The sequence below is a fragment of the Mycteria americana genome, chromosome 1 (genome assembly GCF_035582795.1).
Source record: "Mycteria americana isolate JAX WOST 10 ecotype Jacksonville Zoo and Gardens chromosome 1, USCA_MyAme_1.0, whole genome shotgun sequence".
Taxonomy (NCBI): domain Eukaryota; kingdom Metazoa; phylum Chordata; class Aves; order Ciconiiformes; family Ciconiidae; genus Mycteria; species Mycteria americana.
The window spans coordinates 156,670,159-156,689,325 of record NC_134365.1 but is presented as its reverse complement, the minus strand read 5'-3'; the positions used below and the strand labels follow the sequence as shown (position 1 = coordinate 156,689,325).

General features: G+C 40.1%; 1 protein-coding gene across 2 annotated transcripts in view; it reads right to left on the bottom strand.

Moving 5' to 3' along the window:
• Nucleotides 1-15,821, bottom strand: part of ANKRD10 (ankyrin repeat domain 10) — a 39,511-nt gene extending 23,690 nt beyond the window's left edge. Inside the window, exons 1-3 of one of the 2 annotated variants that reach the window (XM_075525857.1) lie at nt 15,466-15,821; nt 8,821-8,973; nt 476-567 (exon numbers count right to left, since the gene is read on the bottom strand). In XM_075525857.1, coding sequence (XP_075381972.1) covers nt 476-567; nt 8,821-8,973; nt 15,466-15,666 — 446 coding nt within the window. In that variant the 5' untranslated portion in view covers nt 15,667-15,821. The remainder of the gene's footprint in view (nt 1-475; nt 568-8,820; nt 8,974-15,465) is intronic. The other variant, XM_075525865.1, reaches the window with a different exon arrangement.
• Nucleotides 15,822-19,167: the final 3,346 nt, after the last annotated feature.

The window sequence follows — 19,167 nt, the reverse complement described above, 5'->3', positions numbered from 1 at the left end:
AGTACATAAACCTTTAAAGAAAAAAGTTAACAGCGCAAATACACAATATACTAACAAACAGTATTAAACTAACTGCAAAGACTGTGTGAGACGCTATTTTGCACATAATGTTGCTTTTGCATTGTTTTCTATATTTATTCACCAGTGCAAGGTGTAAATTTGTTGTAAAAAATAACTACATGCTAGATAAAGTGTACAATTTGGGGTCATCTGACAGAAGCGTGATAAATATTTTAATATATCAGATATAAATGCAATACTAAGGTAGCACACTGGTATCACTTAAGTAAAATAAACTTTATTACTAGACATGCAAAACATCTTGGGCTTCATTACAATTGAACATGTCTAGCTATCTTTTAATCAGATGTCTGTTGTTTTGACTTTTCTTTCTGACATTAGTATCTATGTTTACTGGTCTAAGTTAGTTAGCTAAACACACAACAATCAACAACAAAAAAAATACCTCACTTACTCTATTTGCGCACCATGAGCCACAAGGGCCCTTATGGAATCCATACTACCAGACCGTGCTGCTTTATGAATAGGAGTTTCACCAACATAATCCTGTAAAGACAAACTACATTTTGTCAAGCATAATCTTTCTAAAAATTAAAATCTTATTTTTACATTACTTTAATTAAGAAAGCAGATATACAAAAGCGGCATTTATTAGCTAGCAAATGCATCAGGTACTTTATTATTTTAAAGTTTGCAGTAGGCTGTCATGTACATTAGATATTTAGCAAGAAAAAATGCTAAGGGCATCTAACTCACAAGATAAGCCTTATCCAATAACTAGGCAATCAGCAGAGTCATATTCAGCGAAATTTGTGAAAAAACCCCACAACATATACCACTGTAACAAGTTACTCTAATGCCTTTAGCCTTTATTTCCTAGCACTTTTGTTTCCCACCATGTTGGACTGAGCACACCACCTTGAATTCAGAAGCAGCATGGCCAAGCTTGTGGGACTGTATTGCTTTCAGATCTTGCTGACACGCTTATACAGTACTGTACTGCAGCATAAATACTCACCAGGTGAGGAGTACATATGCATAACTCTACTGTAATATAAGTATGCCCAGAGTTCACAGGACAGGCCAGATCTCTCCCGAGACATACACATTGCCTCATGTCCTATACACTTTTTTTCTGATTATCTTTATCCATTTACTTTCCATTATTGTTAACCAACATATCCAATCATCTAATCTTTTCGTATTATGTGCAAACATACTGGGAGTAGTGTATTGCTTTTCAGGCAACCCCTCTCTACAACCTATCGTCACGGATAACAGGGAGAATCTACAGCAATTTTACAAATGCAACTGGTAAGCAGCAGGTAAATTCCATGGATCATGATCTACAGGCTGCAGATGAAATTCAGTACTTGCAATTAATCATCAGTATTATGAACCAGAGAGGAGAATCTGTAATGAAATATGGCCTTGAAGTAGCAAGTAAATATTGAGTTACTGGTTCGTTACATGATTTAATTATCACAGTCCTCAACACTTTCAATGCATAGCAAGTTTTTTTTTCTCCTTTCTTCCCCACCCTCTTCCTCTCCAAATTTTTAAGACTTCACTTGTCTGCTCCACTGATATTAGACATGTTCTAACTGTATGTGCCCCATTTTTGCTTCCCCGTTCCTTTTATTAAAATATCAACACTAGCTATTAAAGTAACACAGCACCTTTACTGACTCGCCAGTGTTCATACACAGTGGTGTTCACACCTAACTCTACAGTACTGGTTATGCTTTAGCTCTATTTGAAATGTGAATATATTCAAAATATGATCATACTACCATCTTGATAGATAGAAGGTAACAAGTGTTTTAAATTGTCTGCCAAGCTTCTGAGAAATTAAATCACTTCTTTTAGACCATGTAAATATAACTTGAAGATGAATTTTGGATTATGTGTTATATACTCTCAATTTTCTACTTGCCAATTTTATTTCATGGGAAAATATTTTTATAACAAGTTACAAATTCACTGAGGGTAAGCCAGTTTACCAGTGCTTAAGACATATATTCAGCCAAAGAGAGAACCACCTAGCACCCCCAGCAGGGAACAATAATGGTACCAGAGTTTACCTTCTTATAAACTAAGGAAAATTGCAGAGGCTGACACAAAGTTTGGAGACAGAAAAGAGCAGAAAATTCCTTAGGGATTAGAAAACACCTATACAGCCCTTCTTCCAAAATGGCTGGCTGTAGCTGAGGAATAGAAGACTGCTTTCCAATGAGGTTTATATTTCTCCTATTTATAACTTTTCTTGAAGTTACAGGAAGACAGAAGTGTTTAACAGAAAACACAATTTTATTAACTGTCATACATGGAATTTCATTTGGCACGGATTTATCCAGGAAGATTTTCTTCATAGCATAGTACATTTTCCCACCATGGAAGCTGTCTTCGATTCATCATTTTGTTATTGTTTCCTTCCCCCCCACCTTTTGTTAAAGAGGTAAAAGTGTAGAAAAGAAGTGATTTGCCTCTTTTGTTCAGCATTAGTATTTACAGTCCCAACCCTAACTTAAAAGATGATCATTCAATATAAAGTTCAGTTTAGGGAAAGTTAGCTCAACTAGCCATGCATATGGCGAAGATGACAAAAATCTTTACTAGCCCCATAAACCTAGCATGTTGCCCACAAGAAGATCTAGAGAACTTAATGATGAAGTATTGCTGTGGGGAAATGCTAGAAGGCTGAAAAAAGCCCCTTGCAAAAGGACTCCTCACCACTGCATTACAAGAATAAGCTAAGCTTATAGCAGCTAACAATCCTGTTACCAACAACCAGAAAAAGGTTAGTATCTCAGAAGAGAATATATGTCTTGAGAAGGGCTTCTTTCAATCACTGGCCCAGAAAAGCACGTATCTCTTCTCTAAAGCTAAGGAATTGAGAAAATACTTAAGAGAATGACAGAATATACAGATTTAGATTTTTATAGCATTCATTTTAATTACGGCACCTAAGTTTCAGTCATCACTAATGTTATCTTCTTTTGAAGTTCGCTTATGGGACCAAATCTATTTGCACTGAAATAGTTTCTGAAAGCCTCCTAGCTCTACAAAGAAGAAATTCTCTCTGGGTTATGAGCTAGACTGAAAGGAAAAAAAAAATTATCTCCCACTGAAAAATGGCTTTAAAGTTTACTTATTTTTCAACACATCCAAAATCATGCATACAGAGGAAAATAAAGTACTCTAAGAGCCTCAAACAATGAATCAAACAATTCTGTTTTGATTCAACAATTGGAATGGATGGCACCAAACAAAAAAAGCAATATGACAGAGGTTTTTCCAAGAAGCTTCTGAGAACAGTTCGGGGTCTAGATTGCTAGCACATTTTCATGCATAAGACACCTCTTCCCTATCTTTCTTGGCTATGTGGAGCAAACTAAGTTATTTTATTTTGAGGGGCTCTACAAATTCCTAATTATCCTTGATAATACCTTGTAATCCTTCTAATTCTCCACTGTTCCCATATGTGCTTCAGTTTGACATAATCCCTTCTGTAATAGTATTCCAGGAAGGGAGACATCAATAACTTGTACTGGCCTTTCATATCTAAGGCAGAACTTTTCAGGGTCCCTTTTACCCTTCTGATGTAACACTGCACCAACAGCCCAAACTTGTCTCACAATCCAGAAGTCACATTGTAAAGAAATGAGCAGAAAGACCAATTAAGTTTTATTAATTTAGCATTCAAGATAACACAAGTTTGTTTGCTTCTGTGAAGACTAAGTATTTTGTGTACAGCGCTCCTGAAGAGATGACAAAGAGAGTCATGAGGCATCATAGGCACGTTTATTTTTTGCAACTCACTGCAACTGTCAAATGTCTTCCTCCTTTCCCTTGGAGGAACATGAATATCCTTTTACAAAGACAAGGGCAGTCTTCTCTTGCTTGCAGTCATGACTAGATTACCTTTGACTTCTATTTAATTTTACTGAGTAAGTATCTAGCTTCCTTCCTTATTCTCTTTTCATTTATGTGGCTGAAGAGTCTTTTGCTTTTTTGGCTTAAATTTTCTCAGTAAATCTACCTCAGCTTGATTAATCAGATTGCATTTCCTCACTATGCTGCTTAACCTCAAAGGACATTTCCTCTACTGATTAAATATTTTTCTCAAACTCTCTGCTTATTCCCAGGCCCCTTTTAGATGTAGTTATTTTTTCAGTTCAGTCTAAAGCCACATTTTTTACTCTGTTTTCCCTCTATCTTTTTGGGATCCAGATTTCTGTTGGCTTCCAGTTGAACTTAGAGCAAATTACCCATTTTGTTCTACAAAAATAACAGTTACTTACCTGTAAATATTTCTTTTTAAAAACAAAAAGCCCCCATGCACATTTACACTGAAAGCTTTCAACTATGTGTACTGGTTTTGGCTTGGACAGAGTTATTTTTCTTCATAGTATCTGGTATGGTGCTATGGTTTGGATTTGTGACCAGAGCAGCGTTGATAACACACCAATGTCTTAGCTACCAGTGGGCTGGGGTGCACAAGAAGCTGGGAAGTCACGCAGCTGGGACTGCTGACCCAAACTGACCAGAGGAATATCCCACATCCTATGACATCATGCTCGGGAAGAAAAGCTGTGGGGGTTGGAGTTTTGCCAGGGCTGTCGTTGCCTGGGCATCAGTCAGCTAGTGGTGACCAATTGTGGGATTTTTTGGCTGTGGTGGGGGGTTTTAAATTTTTTTTTTAATCATCACTTGATTTTCTTTGTTTTGTTTTTCTTTGTTTCCTTTTTTACTTATTAAACTGCTTTTACCTCAACCCACAAGTCTTCTCACTTTTCCCTTCTGATTCTCTCCCTCAGCCCACTGAGGGGGGAATGAGCAAGCAGCTGTGTGGTGCTTAGGTGCCTACTAGGGTTAAACCACAACACTATGCACTTGTAAAACAATTCTAGTATAGATATCTGACTAAGACACAGAAGCACTATTTTACCTGACAAGAAATACAAACTAACTCTATTCTTGAACTTCAAGTTCTATCAGCTGATCACATTTCCAAAAGCTGTTCAAATTTCTTAGACTCCACACCCTACCCTTTCTGAAGCCAAGAAGTAGAAGCTGGAGAATACTGAGTATTTTTTCCTCATTCTTTGCTAACAATGCTTTGAATTAATGATGGTTTCTCCTTCTGAATTTTGACTACAGGTGAGAACTCATGGAATATTTTTATCTGGATTTAGTCCAAATTGTTGTTTAAAATACAAAACTAACATACCAAAGGAATGAGTGTTTTCTTCCTCCCCACCAAGGATATCAGCATGTTTACAGTTTTTGCTAGCATGGGTAGTCTAACCCTCCTAAACCTATCTGCCATCACTGCCACATGATGGTAACTGGCTGAATGAAAAATAAGTTAGCATCACCTGTAAGGACACAGTATTTCTTATCCCTTCTCTTCAAGGCAGGCCACACAAAACTGTTTTTTTTGCCAATCAACACAGGCAACATACAATAGGATGTTTAATAGGCTAAGGCTAGAGGGAAAATGTATTTAAATGAAGTAATAAGCTTGTTAATCAAAAAGTACTTTGCACTGTTACAGTGAACTAGAGCAGGCAGGTAGACAAGTGCAGGTCTTGAGTCACATTATTAAGAACTATTAGAAGGCACTGCCCACTGAAGAAAAAAACCAAGTAACAGGACTTTCTCTTGAGTCCACTGCTGGGTAGAAATAGGCAGGTCATTGCTTGACACTTCAGCTTTCTCCTGTGAATTCTTATGGTGATCCTGAGGGGGAAGAGCTGCCCACTGATCATAAAGAGAGACAGATGGTTCTAGCCAGCACATACAGCTATATAAGAGGCTGGGCATCACAGGATATACTCACAGAACTTATTTGGGGAGCAAGGTACAGCTGGGACAAGCAGTTTTCAGCATTTGTCCTTCATTGCTGCTGCCTGAGAAATGTCCTGGGCAACTGTCTCCAGCACTGAGATATGCATTTTCCAGTTTACCTAAGCTTCAGGGCAGGCAGCATGAGCTACAATACAATACCTCAGGGCAGATATGAGAAAGCATGCATGCAAATTCTACTGAGTACCAGAGGTTTACGTTAAGATTGAGAGACTCGAGTGGATTCCTTTCCAGAAGCTATCCTTCTCTTTTTCCAGAGGTGATGGGTTAGTCTGTAGCCAATGACCAGAAGACAGTTTGGAAGGAAAATTTTACTAGTTTAAATATCAAGTATTCCCAGATCTTTCTCAGCATGTGTTTTGTATCCAGTGTCCATGGAACACTTGTCCTCACACAAGCATTAGCCAGTGACTATGTCTGTTTGAAGTACAGCATCAGTCAGCGAGCTGGAAGGAATAAACAAAATACACATCAGGAAATAGTGCTCCAAAAGCTCAAAAGTGTGGGGGGAAGCCCTAGATGATCACCTGAAAGTGCTTGGAAGTTAAATAAGGAACCAAGATCATTTATTACGCAGTTCAAATCAAACAAGAATAGTAGAATTTGACTGCAATTACATAAACAGCTGGAAGGAATTAGGGAGAGCAAAGCATGCACTGTGCTTTACATAGCCATGTATGGAACATTCCAAATATCTGTGGGATGAGTTTGCTGCTACAGGTATCACCAAGGTACACTGTCTAGCTTTCAGTGCCCGTGCACATGAAACCAGTGTGACTGACCAGTTGCATCCTAAAAAAGGACTTAAGAGACTTTGTTTCTACTACCATTTTAATTAAACAGAGCTATCTTCTTATTTTACCATCGAACCAAATCTAAAATACCTCTTCTTGTATGTTCAACTAATATTTTGTGGGGGCAAAGAAAAAAGTTATTACATTCAAGCGTAACTTGAGTCTACCATTACATTACATACAAGGCTTTCCACAGTGTCAACTCTCAGTGCTATCTATATTACTGTCCTTTGCCTGTCAATATCTGAATCTGCCCTTAGAATTCTACAGGATACTATCACCACTATCTCATTTGAAAACCTGAGAACCACCGTACTTTTCCTCCTGTGGAGGACTGCAGATCTATTATTTGGATTTGTTCTGGTGACAGACCATCAATTTATAAAGACTCCCAAGTCACTGGCTAGTCTTGGTGACTTCTTTAAGCTGGAATGAGTTTCCTGTCTACTTTTAACTGTGTATCACGCTGCCTTCTGCTTTCCTCTACAGTCATCTGCATGTTGCCCTCAGCCCATGGAGAGATCTCTCTGCACTCTTCTCCTCTTCTTTTGGGGGCTAGCTGCTACTTTCTTCTTTGCTATAACCTCACTCACTAGATGTGATTTTTTTCCCCCATCACGTTCCAGGGCAGCAAGCTTGTTCTTCCAACTCCATTTCAACCTCACTGGTCAGTTCTTCTCTTTATCCTCATAGCTGGAAACTTTCATTCTTCTCATTCATTCATTTTCATTCATTCTTCTCTTCTCATTTAGCAGATATTTGTACATCTTTATTCTGTGCATGCCATGTCTCCTCTCTAATCACCATTTCTTTACATTCTTACCTGGTCTCCAGATGCATTTATAGTTCTGGTATTTTCTCTTCTGAAGATTCTACCACTATGCAGCAATACCTTATTGCATAAGTTACTTTTGTCAGGTATCAAGGAGAAGATGCGATCTATAGCCTCTGCATCCAGCCACCTTCATTGTTTCTACAATTCTCCTGGTGTTTCACAGCTGTTCTCAATGCACCAGCCTTCTTTTCTGAAAACTCAACACAAACTTCCCCATTTCTTATTTTTGCATAGATTAAAAAAAAAAAAAAAAAAAAGAACCAAACTCTAAAAATGCAAATGTTCAAGTTCTTCAACAGACTTAGGTTAACTCTACTGCATATAAAACACAGCCTGGCCATTAAATATTTTAAGAAAAGTATGATCCAAGATTTAACAGACCAGACATTTTACAGATGCTGTGCTATACTACAGCTTTTAGTAAATGCATATGCTGTAGTATTAATTGCTCTCATAGAATATTATAAATAATAATTTTGAGTACTGTTATAAAGGCACACATTATGTATGCCCAGCATACATAATAGATCCATTCAGTACTGCAAACATTCTCTCCAAAAGCATGACAGTTTTAAGCACTTGATTCTGTTACTGTACCAGAGTACAACAGTCCCTTACAGGAATTTTGCTATATTAATGCACTCTCTGCTACCAAATAAATTGTTACCCTTACTCACAGTAAAAGTAATGGAAAATGACTTACAAAAAAAAAAATCACCCATTCATTCTTTGTTAGTAAAGGACATGTTTCTGATCTATTTGCAAGAAGCTACTAGAAAAGCTTTAGAAATAACCTAAAAAGGAAAACAGTATGAAACCAGATGCACCTTAAAATAAACCATGGCAGACCTTACTAGTTAGATGTATGACTAAATCATGAAGTACCCCAAAGGTCTCATGGTTCTGTAGGTAATGGCGAATTTTTCAATTCTTAGCATATTTAATAAGTAAGATGTTCCTCACTAGTCTTCTTCTTTCCCCTAAAGAGGCATTACAATATCAGAGTATTTGCTAATGCTGCCAACACCAGAGCAGCATACCATTTTGTTCAAGAAGCAGCAAGATGTCAATTCCTAAAACAAATGTTCTCCAAACCTTTACTGGCTTAAAGGACATTTATTAGTCCTACCTCTACTATAACGAAAAAGGTCTATAACTGATAATTAAGTCATTTAACTTCAGCTGATGTTAAAAATAATATATCTGTACGTGAATGTAAGGATCATACATGTAGTAAAAAGGGACCAAGACACTCCTTCCAAAACTATATGCAGACATGAAATATGCATGAATCCATACCTGTTTGTTTATGTTGGCCCCCACTTGAATCAACCAATTCAGGCACTGTGGATGTCCTCCAAAAGCAGCAATGTGGGCTGGTGTTTGAGCAAAACGTGTTGTACTGGCATTTACAGAAGCTCCAGCTCTTACTAACTGCATTAGGCACTCCAGCTTTAAAGACATGAGGGAATAAAGCCAAAAATGTTACACAGATATGCTACGACAATTAGCACGTGCTAAATAAATAAATACATAAAACCTAGAAAAGCTAAACTTACTAGTGAGACTACAGGGATGCAAAAGAAGAGAGAAAATGAACATTAGGATTTTCCCCCTCCTCCCTATACTCCCCCCTCCTTTGGCCATAGGCCATACCTGAGAAGTACTTAATTCTCACCCCCAAAACCGAATTCCAGTATTTATTTTCAGGATGGGGGAAAAGAGGGCATAAATACCTCAGAGCTGACTACAATACTATTTGGTTCACTTGGAGGGGGGGGGGGGGGGGAGTTCTGATCCAGCAAAGCTGCAAACGTGATACTAAACAGACATTATTAAGATAACATTTGCCAAAACAAGAATGTTCTTAGAAGATACAGATGTATTTTCAGGAGAGTTTAGAGGAAAGTAAATCAGAAAAACACAAGAAAGACTTTAAATTTCTTTAATGTTTTCTTAGAGTAACAGAAGCAGATTACTAATGAAAACTAATACTGTTAATACTATGTTAAATCTATAAAAGGAATAAATTATTTTCACCATTTTCCTGTTATTACAGCTGAAGAGCTGTTAAAAACAAAATAGGTTGCATGTTTATGGCAATACTAAAGAAAGAAAAGCTCTCTTGGTTTTAAAAAATAGCAGTATTTTGTCACACTATATTCTGACTTTTAATTTTCCCCATCATACTAACCAGAAGCGTCAGATATCCAGCTACTATTTTTAAATGTTTGTAACATCACATTTGTAGAAGCTAGGCAAACCACAGCCACGATGACCTCAACTTTCAAAAATAGTGGGGAAAAAAAAATGCTCCTTTCCTGTCACACAGTAACATCGTCTTTTTGTTGATAGGAAAGGAATGCACTATGCTAAAATAAACAGTTTAGTCTAGGCTTCCATTTATTGTGGTTAGAAAACAAACAACACTGCACACACACATGCGACAGCGAAACAAAAAACCACCACACTGACTCAGGGCATCGGTTCATATAAAACAAAAATCTATGGGTCAGTCTCTCACAGTTAAAGAAAATGTTTGTTAGCCATACCACAGCTATGGAGTAATCTATTCATAAAGAAGCATCTAAAAAGCATCAGAAAGTCAGCTGGCAGCTTGATTACAGATAGAAGCATAAACATCACAATTCCAACATTCTTCTGTACTGCTATACGTCAGTCTCTCTCTTTTTTTTAACCTGTAAATTCCTGATCTTGATGAATTACATACATGAGAGAAAAGTACCAACCACTGCAGTGAAGTATTTTATATTAGTTTTGCAAATATATTGTGAACTTCAATTGTTTCCTCCCCGCATATAGTTCAAACACACACATACGAACCCTATCCTTTAGAATATACAAAAATACTTTTTTGGACTGTAATGGACTTGACACTAGAGGTAGGTGTACCATTAACTCACCAATTACATGACATAAATGTGCAAGGCTGAGGGTAACTGAAATATTGCAGTATTAATTAATCTAGCTCCGTAAACCTCCACATGACCAAAGACAAAGTACCTTTTCAAAAGCAAACAAGTACTTTTACTGCAAAAAAAATTTACATCAAAAAAAGTGTAAGAAAATTTATAATTCTAATGCTAGACTACCCAAATACATTTTTTATTTGCTAATCTTAGACTTTCCTTGGTGTTCACATGCTAACACACCTAATATTGCTGTTAACCCTTAATAATTATTAATAATTGTAACACTGTAATTATTAATAAGCAATGTGACTGGAAAAAAAACCCAGTTACACCAAGAGGTTCCTCTACTATAACTGCAAACAAAAATAAAGTTCAGCCAGTTTTTAAAACAGTAGATTTCTATTAGAAGTAATTTGAAAACACTTTCAGACAAGCATTACACCTTCAGGAAAGAATAATTATTTTCTGCACAGAAACCGGGCTGAAAGAATTTCTATCATTAGATAGGCATTATAGCCCATCACCTGAAAGGGGGAAAAACATTGAAACTGGTTCACCAGCATCATCTTGCACTGTTTAAATCCACTTTATAATATGGCTACATGTCATGATTATCTACACAACTTCATGTTCAAATGTTGTTTTTCTTGTGTGCCTTTTTTTTTTTTCCCCCATTCTCTCTTACAGGGTTTTAACAACAAAGATAACATTTCATCCCATTAAAAGCTGAAGTATGGGTCTTCTATATCATGGCTGTCAGAAAAACCTGCTTCTTCCAACATTATGGTAGAATGAGGTGAATTACTTCAATGGATAGGAAAAGTCAACATAATGAAAAACAATACTTTATTTGATTATTTATGCTTGAGATCAGGACACACAAGTCTGCTTTCATTAAATAACCTTTTAGAAGATATTTTCCACTGTATTGTTACACCTAAAGCAGAGGTTAAACTGATTTAATGAAGAAGACAGGCCTCCACACAAGCCACAACACTGGCAAAATACCAAGGAAGAGACAGGCATTTTTATCTGTACTACTTTTGTTCCCAAAGAAACAGAATGTACTTACTACTATTTTGCTTCCTATAATGTAAACAGTCAAATGGCAAAAATAAAAGTAGGAGAAGAGTACAAGCAAACAGATGTGGTCAGAGAAAATAAAAACACACGTGCAAGTAGTTAAAAAGAAAAATGAAATTAAGGTTAGTGTACAACAAAGTGAATTAACAGTGACTTCATTTTTTATGCAAGCCCTTCATTTTCTACCTCACTGGTAGCTTTTCAGATTGTTAGCAATTTTACATTCTGACCCATCTTCTCAGAAATCTACAGAATGCCGGTGTAATTTAGGGCACTATATAATTAACTCTAATTTGAATAAAGCAACTCTAATGGGAATTAATTTACACCTCAGCATATGAGCACTTCTCTGCAGTCAGGGAATATCCTGAAAATGCAAACTCCACTACAGATACTCAACACAGCAAGGAAATTTGGACTTGCTACTATTTCTAAAAGGAGGTCCATACTGTCATTAAAACTCCAGATATTACAACCAGAAACACTGGTTGTAATAACTATCATTTTCAATTGAATTTGCTGGTATTTTATTTATTACTTGCAAGCTGTACAAGTATGTTTCAGAGTAAGCTATTAAAAAATACTGTGTTTTCATTTTTAGTCTTAAAGATACTCCATTTTTATTGGTACTACTATTAGATCAGTATTCCCCCAAAAAAGCTATCTTTCCTCTTTCATGTATTCATTTCTAATGGAACTTGACTGTTGATGCTACTTCCTTACTGCTGCACATCTACAGCTGCATGCAAGAATGTAGTCCTACATAGCTTTATTCTAAAATTATTTTGTACTGTCCTTTAATGTAACGAGAGCTTTCTTCTATGTTCAAGTTGTGCAACAGATAAAGGGAAAGAAACATCGCTATACTGCTAAAGTTCACCAACCCTAGACTGATGCTGTCCGTGCACACACAGGCGTGTGTACGTGTATGAACTGTTTTAGATTTCAGTGCTAACAACAAGTTGTTCCACAAGGACTTCTTCCAGAAAGGAACTAAATCAGTTTTGTCATTTCAGCCTTCTACAGAGCTGCAATTAGAACCAATACATGTCTGGTGGACCATGCTGCTAAATGGCCCTATATCAGAATAACAGCCATGAAGCATTCTGTTGCTATTTAATTTCTTTCAGGAAAAGAAAAATAAATGAGTGAAAATCCCACAAAATCTAGGAAAACAAAGAAATGAAGAGGGAAAGAGTCTTGTTCAGTAACTATTAATGAACATTTCAAAAATTAATGTTTTAAAACTCTGATAGTTTGACAACTAGAAGAACTGTCCATTTTAAGTTTTGATGAAATCTGAACTTGGAAAAAAAACATAAATAAGAACATAAGACATGCATATGAATGTCCCCTAAGAGCAGCTATTGTTTCACTGCTGGCAACTGTCTATTAACTGGTGAAAGGTGAAAGTGTAACTATGCCATACAAACACAAAAGCAGTCGACTTTGGGATCCAATTACCTTATTGTAACTTTTTCAAGCCTGTTGTATAGTCTCTGGCTCAGAGAAAGAAACACTACCTAACAAGACTATAAAACATGCAGATAACTTCCATAAATTTAAAATGCCTAGACCTTGTGACAAAGTTTTTAGGAAAGTACATATATGCGAAGTTGTATAAAACCCATTTATAGCCTATGTCATCTTTGCAAGTCTCGTTTCACTTGCCAGATTTTTCCTCCTTATATGCAACAACAAAAACACATATCAAATTTTGCTGATACTCAAGAACGAACATGGCAAATATAAACATAGTATCTTGCAGACTGGCTTGTTCCCTTTGTCAGCTGTTTCTGCAAGAGTCTCTTCAACAGAAACTAGAACGTACACAAAAACTCACATAACCTAGGATGGTTAGTAGAAAGCTGAAGATGCTTAAAGGAAAAAACAAAAACAACACACACACAGACTTGAAAGACAAAAGCAGGAATGCCAGAAGCATGTACCAAAGGGAAAGTCTTATGAGATGGAAAACGGAAACAAAAGACTGCAACGCCATATTAGTGTCCTCACATTTTCTATGAATGGACTTCATGATAAAGTTTAAGGTACTCCACTTTTTTTCTAACTGTAGAAGTGTAGAAGATTAGCTTCCTTCTGAACAGATAAAATGCTGCCTTGGGTTTTGTGGGGGTTTTTTTTTTGTTTGTTTTGGTTGGGTTTGTTGTTTTTTTTTTAAGACTGAAGGACTACTTAGCTATGTTTCTAAAATGTTTCTGAAACAAGCACTGCAGATAAGATCACTTAACATATAGAAAACATCTCTTAACGTACTTTCATAAACCATGACAACTGCCTAAGTACATTAATTTTCCTTCTCTGGCACACAATCAATAAACAAATAGAAATACACTGGAAATGGGAGGGAGAACACAAATAAAAGCCCCTCAAAATCCAAACCCAGACAAATCAATGAGGAAAAAAACCCAAACCCCAACCCTCTAGGCTGGAATTCTGCATAGGCTGGAACAGTCACCATATTAGAAACAGGAAAGGCCTACATAAAATTGAGATATTAAGATACCATTCATCTTAAGACTTGAAGTTAGAGATAAGTCAGAGAAGAAAGGCGCTTTAGAAATATTTGGGTGATTTCTTCCATTTGCCATTTCCTAAATAGCTGTTAATTCCCATCTTCGAGTTTGTCAATCCAACAAAGGAGATTATAAACATGTTTATTTTGAAAATGGTACTAGGATTCTTGTATAGCATGGCTTCAAACACTGCCTGTCAGCTTAGAAAGATCACTGAATTTTTTAATAGTTAAGGTTCAAAAGGAACTGAAGGCAGAGGTTTCAGGAATAGATTAAATCAGTTGCAAGGGACCTACAACGATCATCTAGCCCAACTGCCTGACCAATTCAGGGCTGACCAAAAGTTAAAGCATGTTGTTAAGGGCATTGTCCAAATGCCTCTGAAACACTGACAGGCTTGGGGCATGGACCACCTCTCTAGGAAGCCCGTTCCAGTGCTTGACCACCCCCTCGGTAAAGAAATGCTTCCTAATGTCCAGCCTGCACCTCTCCTGGTGCAGCTTTGAACCACAGTGGAGCTACTTCTCGTTTTGATCTTTTCTGCATTGCAACGATGCCAACGCAGTTAATTCCATACTCGCATCTGCGTGCGTATAAACCACGATTTATTTTTCATACTGAAGGCAACAGAGGAGTGCTTTACAAGCACAAGCATCTTCTTCCCGAACTCCTAACGAGTCGGTAGTCATAACACAGGCACCACAACAAAACAGTTTCCAGGTGTGGAGTCTGAGGACGATAAGGACCATGACTAGGCTCTGCACACAAAGCACGAAGCGCGACGAGAGGGTGGGTTAGCAGGGAAGCGTGGAAGGGGTCGCCGCCACGGCGGTCCCGCTTGCCCCGGCTGGCCGACGCCCGCCGGGCCGCCTGGGAGGTCCGGAGGGGATCAGCGTGGCAGGAGCCCCCTGCCCCCCTCCTCCTGCCCATTGCCTCCCGCTGCCCTGTGCCGGTGACCCGGGCGCCTTTCGAAAGGCCGGCTGCGAGACCCAGGGCCGCCCCTGTCAACCAGCTTGCCGGGAAGGCAGCGGAAAAAGGGGCCGCTCCCGCCGGCGGGGAGGGGATGAATGCTTCGGAGACGGCAGGTGCCACCAGCCCCGTGATCTGCCCCACCCCCGCCTCGCTGACCGCGGGGACAGGAAAGAAGCCAAGCGCCGCGGCGCTCCCCTCCCGCCCGATCCCCTCAGGAGCAACGAGCGGCAGAAGGCGGCGAGCGGGGGGGGGGGGGGGGGGGAGCGGCGCGGCGGGCGCCTCCCGGCAGAGCGCGCGCAAGGGGCAAAGATGGCGCCGCGCTGCGCGCGAGCGGGAGTCGCGCCCTCCTTCCCCTCCACCCCCCCGCTCCCGCCGCCGCCCTCGCTCCGCCGGCCGAGCCGGGCCGGGCCGGGCCCCACCTTGCCGAAGTGCGCGGCCCAATGGATAGGCGTCCAGCCGTAGAAGGAGTCCTCGGCGGCCAAGTCGGAGCGGGGCGAGCTCTGGAGCAGCGCGCACAAGGCGGGCAGGTCCCCATCGCGGCAGGCGCGGTGCAGGGGGAAGCGCAGGGTCAGCAGCTCCTCGCTGGAGAAACCCGCCTCGGGGCCGGCTCCCAGCGACATGGCGGGCAGGGCAGGGGGGGAAAGCGGCGAGAGGGGTGGCGGCGGCAAGGGCGAGGGGAGGGGGAATAGGAAGGAGGGGGGAGAAGAGAAGCGGGCGGGCAGGGGCGCGCTGCCCAGGCTGGAAGCGGCGGCGACTGCGGCTGCCGCTAGCTGCCCGAGCACAAAGGAAGCGGGGCGGGCCCGCGCCGCCGCTCCGCCCCTCACGGGCGGGGCCGGGCGCCCCTCGGGGCGGCGGGGGGGGAGGGGAGAGCGCCGGCGGGGCCGGCGCGAGGCAGGGCGCGGCGGGAAGCGCGCGGCCGCCCGCTGCCCGCGAGGGGAGGGGGCGGGAGGCTGGCGCGCGCCCCGCCCGCGGCCGGCCCGTTTTTTCCGTTGCCCGCGGCGGGAGAGGTGTTGCCGCCGCCTGAGGAGACTGGTTTGGCAGCAGCCTCCGGTGCGGGGCGGGAGCGGCCTCTTGGAGCCCGGCGCGCCGGCGGGGAGGGACGGCGCCTCTGGGCCGGCCGGGGACAGCCAGCCGGCGCGGCGGTGTTTTTTTGCTCTCCCTGCGTCGCGGGGCGAGAGGAGCGGGCCGTGTTCCCGCTTCTCTCCCTGCGCGGGTGAAGTCTCCTTGGGCAGAGTGCCTTGCCGCGGGGCGCAGAGCGTCGCCAGCGCTCCCAAGGCTTTGCTAGCGGAATCGGCGTCCCTCGAGGGTGCGCTGCTAGCTTTTAACACCGAGTTTCTCTGAACGCTATCCAGTAGGGTTATGAGGTCTCCAGAGCGCCTGTGCGGTTAGCAGCAGTAGTTAAGGAGACGGGATGTTTGTCTGTGTAAAAGTACACAGGGAAGCAGATTTGGTGGAAAGAAACCATACCTCGTCAAGCCCTCTTCCAGACAGCAAGTAATCTTGTTCACCTGAGCAGACCCCCCTCAAGTCAAAGGGACTGTTCATGTGTGTAATATGTTTCCTTGCTTGGGGCCCTAGCCTAGTATCTGAATATTCAGTTGTGTTGTTTCCATACACCATGTAAGTGCTTTCAAGCTAACTTCAATACCCCTCAGCGCTTGGAGATTGCTACGGGTTTGTGCTGCATAATGGATTGCAAACCAAAGGATAACCTTGTCAGTGTCTGATTAAAAAGACAATGCCAAATTTTTAATTGCAACTAGAAACGAGTCCTTGAGTAATGACTCCACAGAACCTTCAGGAAACTTTTGTTGGTTGCCCCTAATTGTTTTCTGTCCAAAGCATTTGTGAACTACTTTTCTGACAGCAGTAAAACTAAATTGATGGTAATGTGTTTGTATAAATCTAAGTACATTCATCTGCCCCCGAAAATTGAAAGATACTCCCTTTTCCGTATACGCTATTAAGTGATGCAGGCCAGGAATTATGTTCTGGGGCAAAGAAGGTACAAAGTAATTTCTGTTAAAAGTACCAAGAGACCTAGGCATTTTAAAAGCTTTTCTTTAACATCAGGTTAAATTGATCATTAAGGTATGGTGAAACATCTTAATACAGGAGTTCTGATTTCTCAGAAAGTATGTTGTTTTTCTCTCCTATGGAAGAAAAAGCAGCAGTTAGGAAAAATAACTGAACGATTTGTAACTGGTTTTGGATTAGATTGGTGCATGAGAAATGTGTATTTTTTATTGTGGTGGATAGAAACTAGTATCTGAAATTACTTGGTTTAAATGGATTTTTAAATTACTTTTCTGATTGAGCTAGTAGTTAAATATATAAAGATGGTAGTTTTTTGGTTTTTTTGAATAGCTTTTTTTAATTCTGTATACCCTTTGAGAGGAAACTCGGGACTGTTGGGCTAACAAATCAGTATTAGTTTACAGGTTTTGCTGAAACTGTCCCTGGCCATGGTTTTATATACTACCCGCAGCAAGTATGTATTGTGGTTCCATAGGCGTACCTCACATTTATTTGGCTTCTTTGGGTTTTGGCATAGCTAAAACTGTGTATGTACAATATCCAGTCCTCAGAGAGAAGATTTCAACACAAAGAAAAACACCTACCTGCAAGCAGGAAGAACTGCACCCTGGAATACAGCCCATCATAAAACGCCCTCTTGACATATGCTTCCCACAGCAAAAAGTCTTTTTATGCATATGTAAAATCTTAGAAAAGGAATTAGAAATATAGCATATGGGGTAATTTTTCTGTCTTCAGTCAGGTGATTGGGGAACTCATTCGCTGTGGAAAGGTGCTGATACTGAGTGGGTGCTTGGTTGGATTGTACTGCTGTCATGTAGGGAAGGTGCTTTCCAGAATGCTGTTGCAACAGCAAATGGGAGATTTGGCTTAAGATTTTCCTTAAAATATCACAGTGGTGGCCTGAGCTAGAAACAGTGGATTTAGGCTGTAAAAATTATAGCAAAACCAAACACCTTTCTTTGTCTTCTCAAAGTTCTGCTTTGATCTGGACAGTCAAATAATAACATACTGCTCTCTGTACTTAGGACAAGCAGCACAAGTCTGTTATCAAGAACTATCATATTTAACTATGAATTCATAAAAATTACTAACTTTACATGTGGTTATATTTTTACAGCAGTATCAAGACAGAGAATATAAGTATAGAAAGCTTGCTTTCAGAAACTTTTATTTTGACCTTAGCTGTCTTCTCCATTGTGGCCTTATTTAAACTATAGAAACTTATTTCATTAGTTTTTTTCATCTGCAAAATGGGAATAATAAAATCATGTCCTGAATGGTGGTAAGAAGCTAAATTAAAGTGCTTTGAGGTAAAAATACAACACTATGGTATGAATATACAGATGAGGAATTTCAACACTAGGAATTACTGCAGCTAATATTTGTATCCTCTAGCTATTATTTTATATTCACCAAAATAAAATAATACTTGGTTTCTACAAGGCTGCCAAGTTCGAGATCTCAGAATAATGTGTAAAGGAGGGTGAATTACGAAGAAGCCCTTTTATAGATGGTGACACTAAAGCATAGGAAAGCTAAATGCTTTGGCCAGGGGAGGGAGTACTTCCAGCCACAGCAACTTTCAGTGCAGTACCTTATCCTTTGCCTTACAAAAACGCTCATCTGATGTTGGATCTGGCCTTTGTTTTCACAAGCTCTAAGAGTTTGTCATCCTATATGCACTTCTGTTTCTGGGTTATGTGGATTTTTTCCCCCCCCATATATAGTAGGCAGATGCTAACACTTTACATCGGTATGCCTCGTTTGGGGATTAAATAATGAAGGTCCCATGTGATAGAACAGTTGAAAGAAAAAAAGAAACAAACAAACAACCAAAAACCCCCAAATTCACAACTTATGTTATAAAAATGGTAATGACCAGAATGCTTGGTATTAAATAATACAGTGTCTTAGGCTGAAAACAGGCAAACTGTTTCTTACCGTGTTGTGTATAAGCGTTGACATAGTCGCTCAGATATTGTTTCTAACTATCATAAACAGCAATAAATATTAAAAACGTGGGTTATAGTGAAGATGAACAAGAATTAATATTCCTGAACTTGAAAAGATTAATAGTCAAT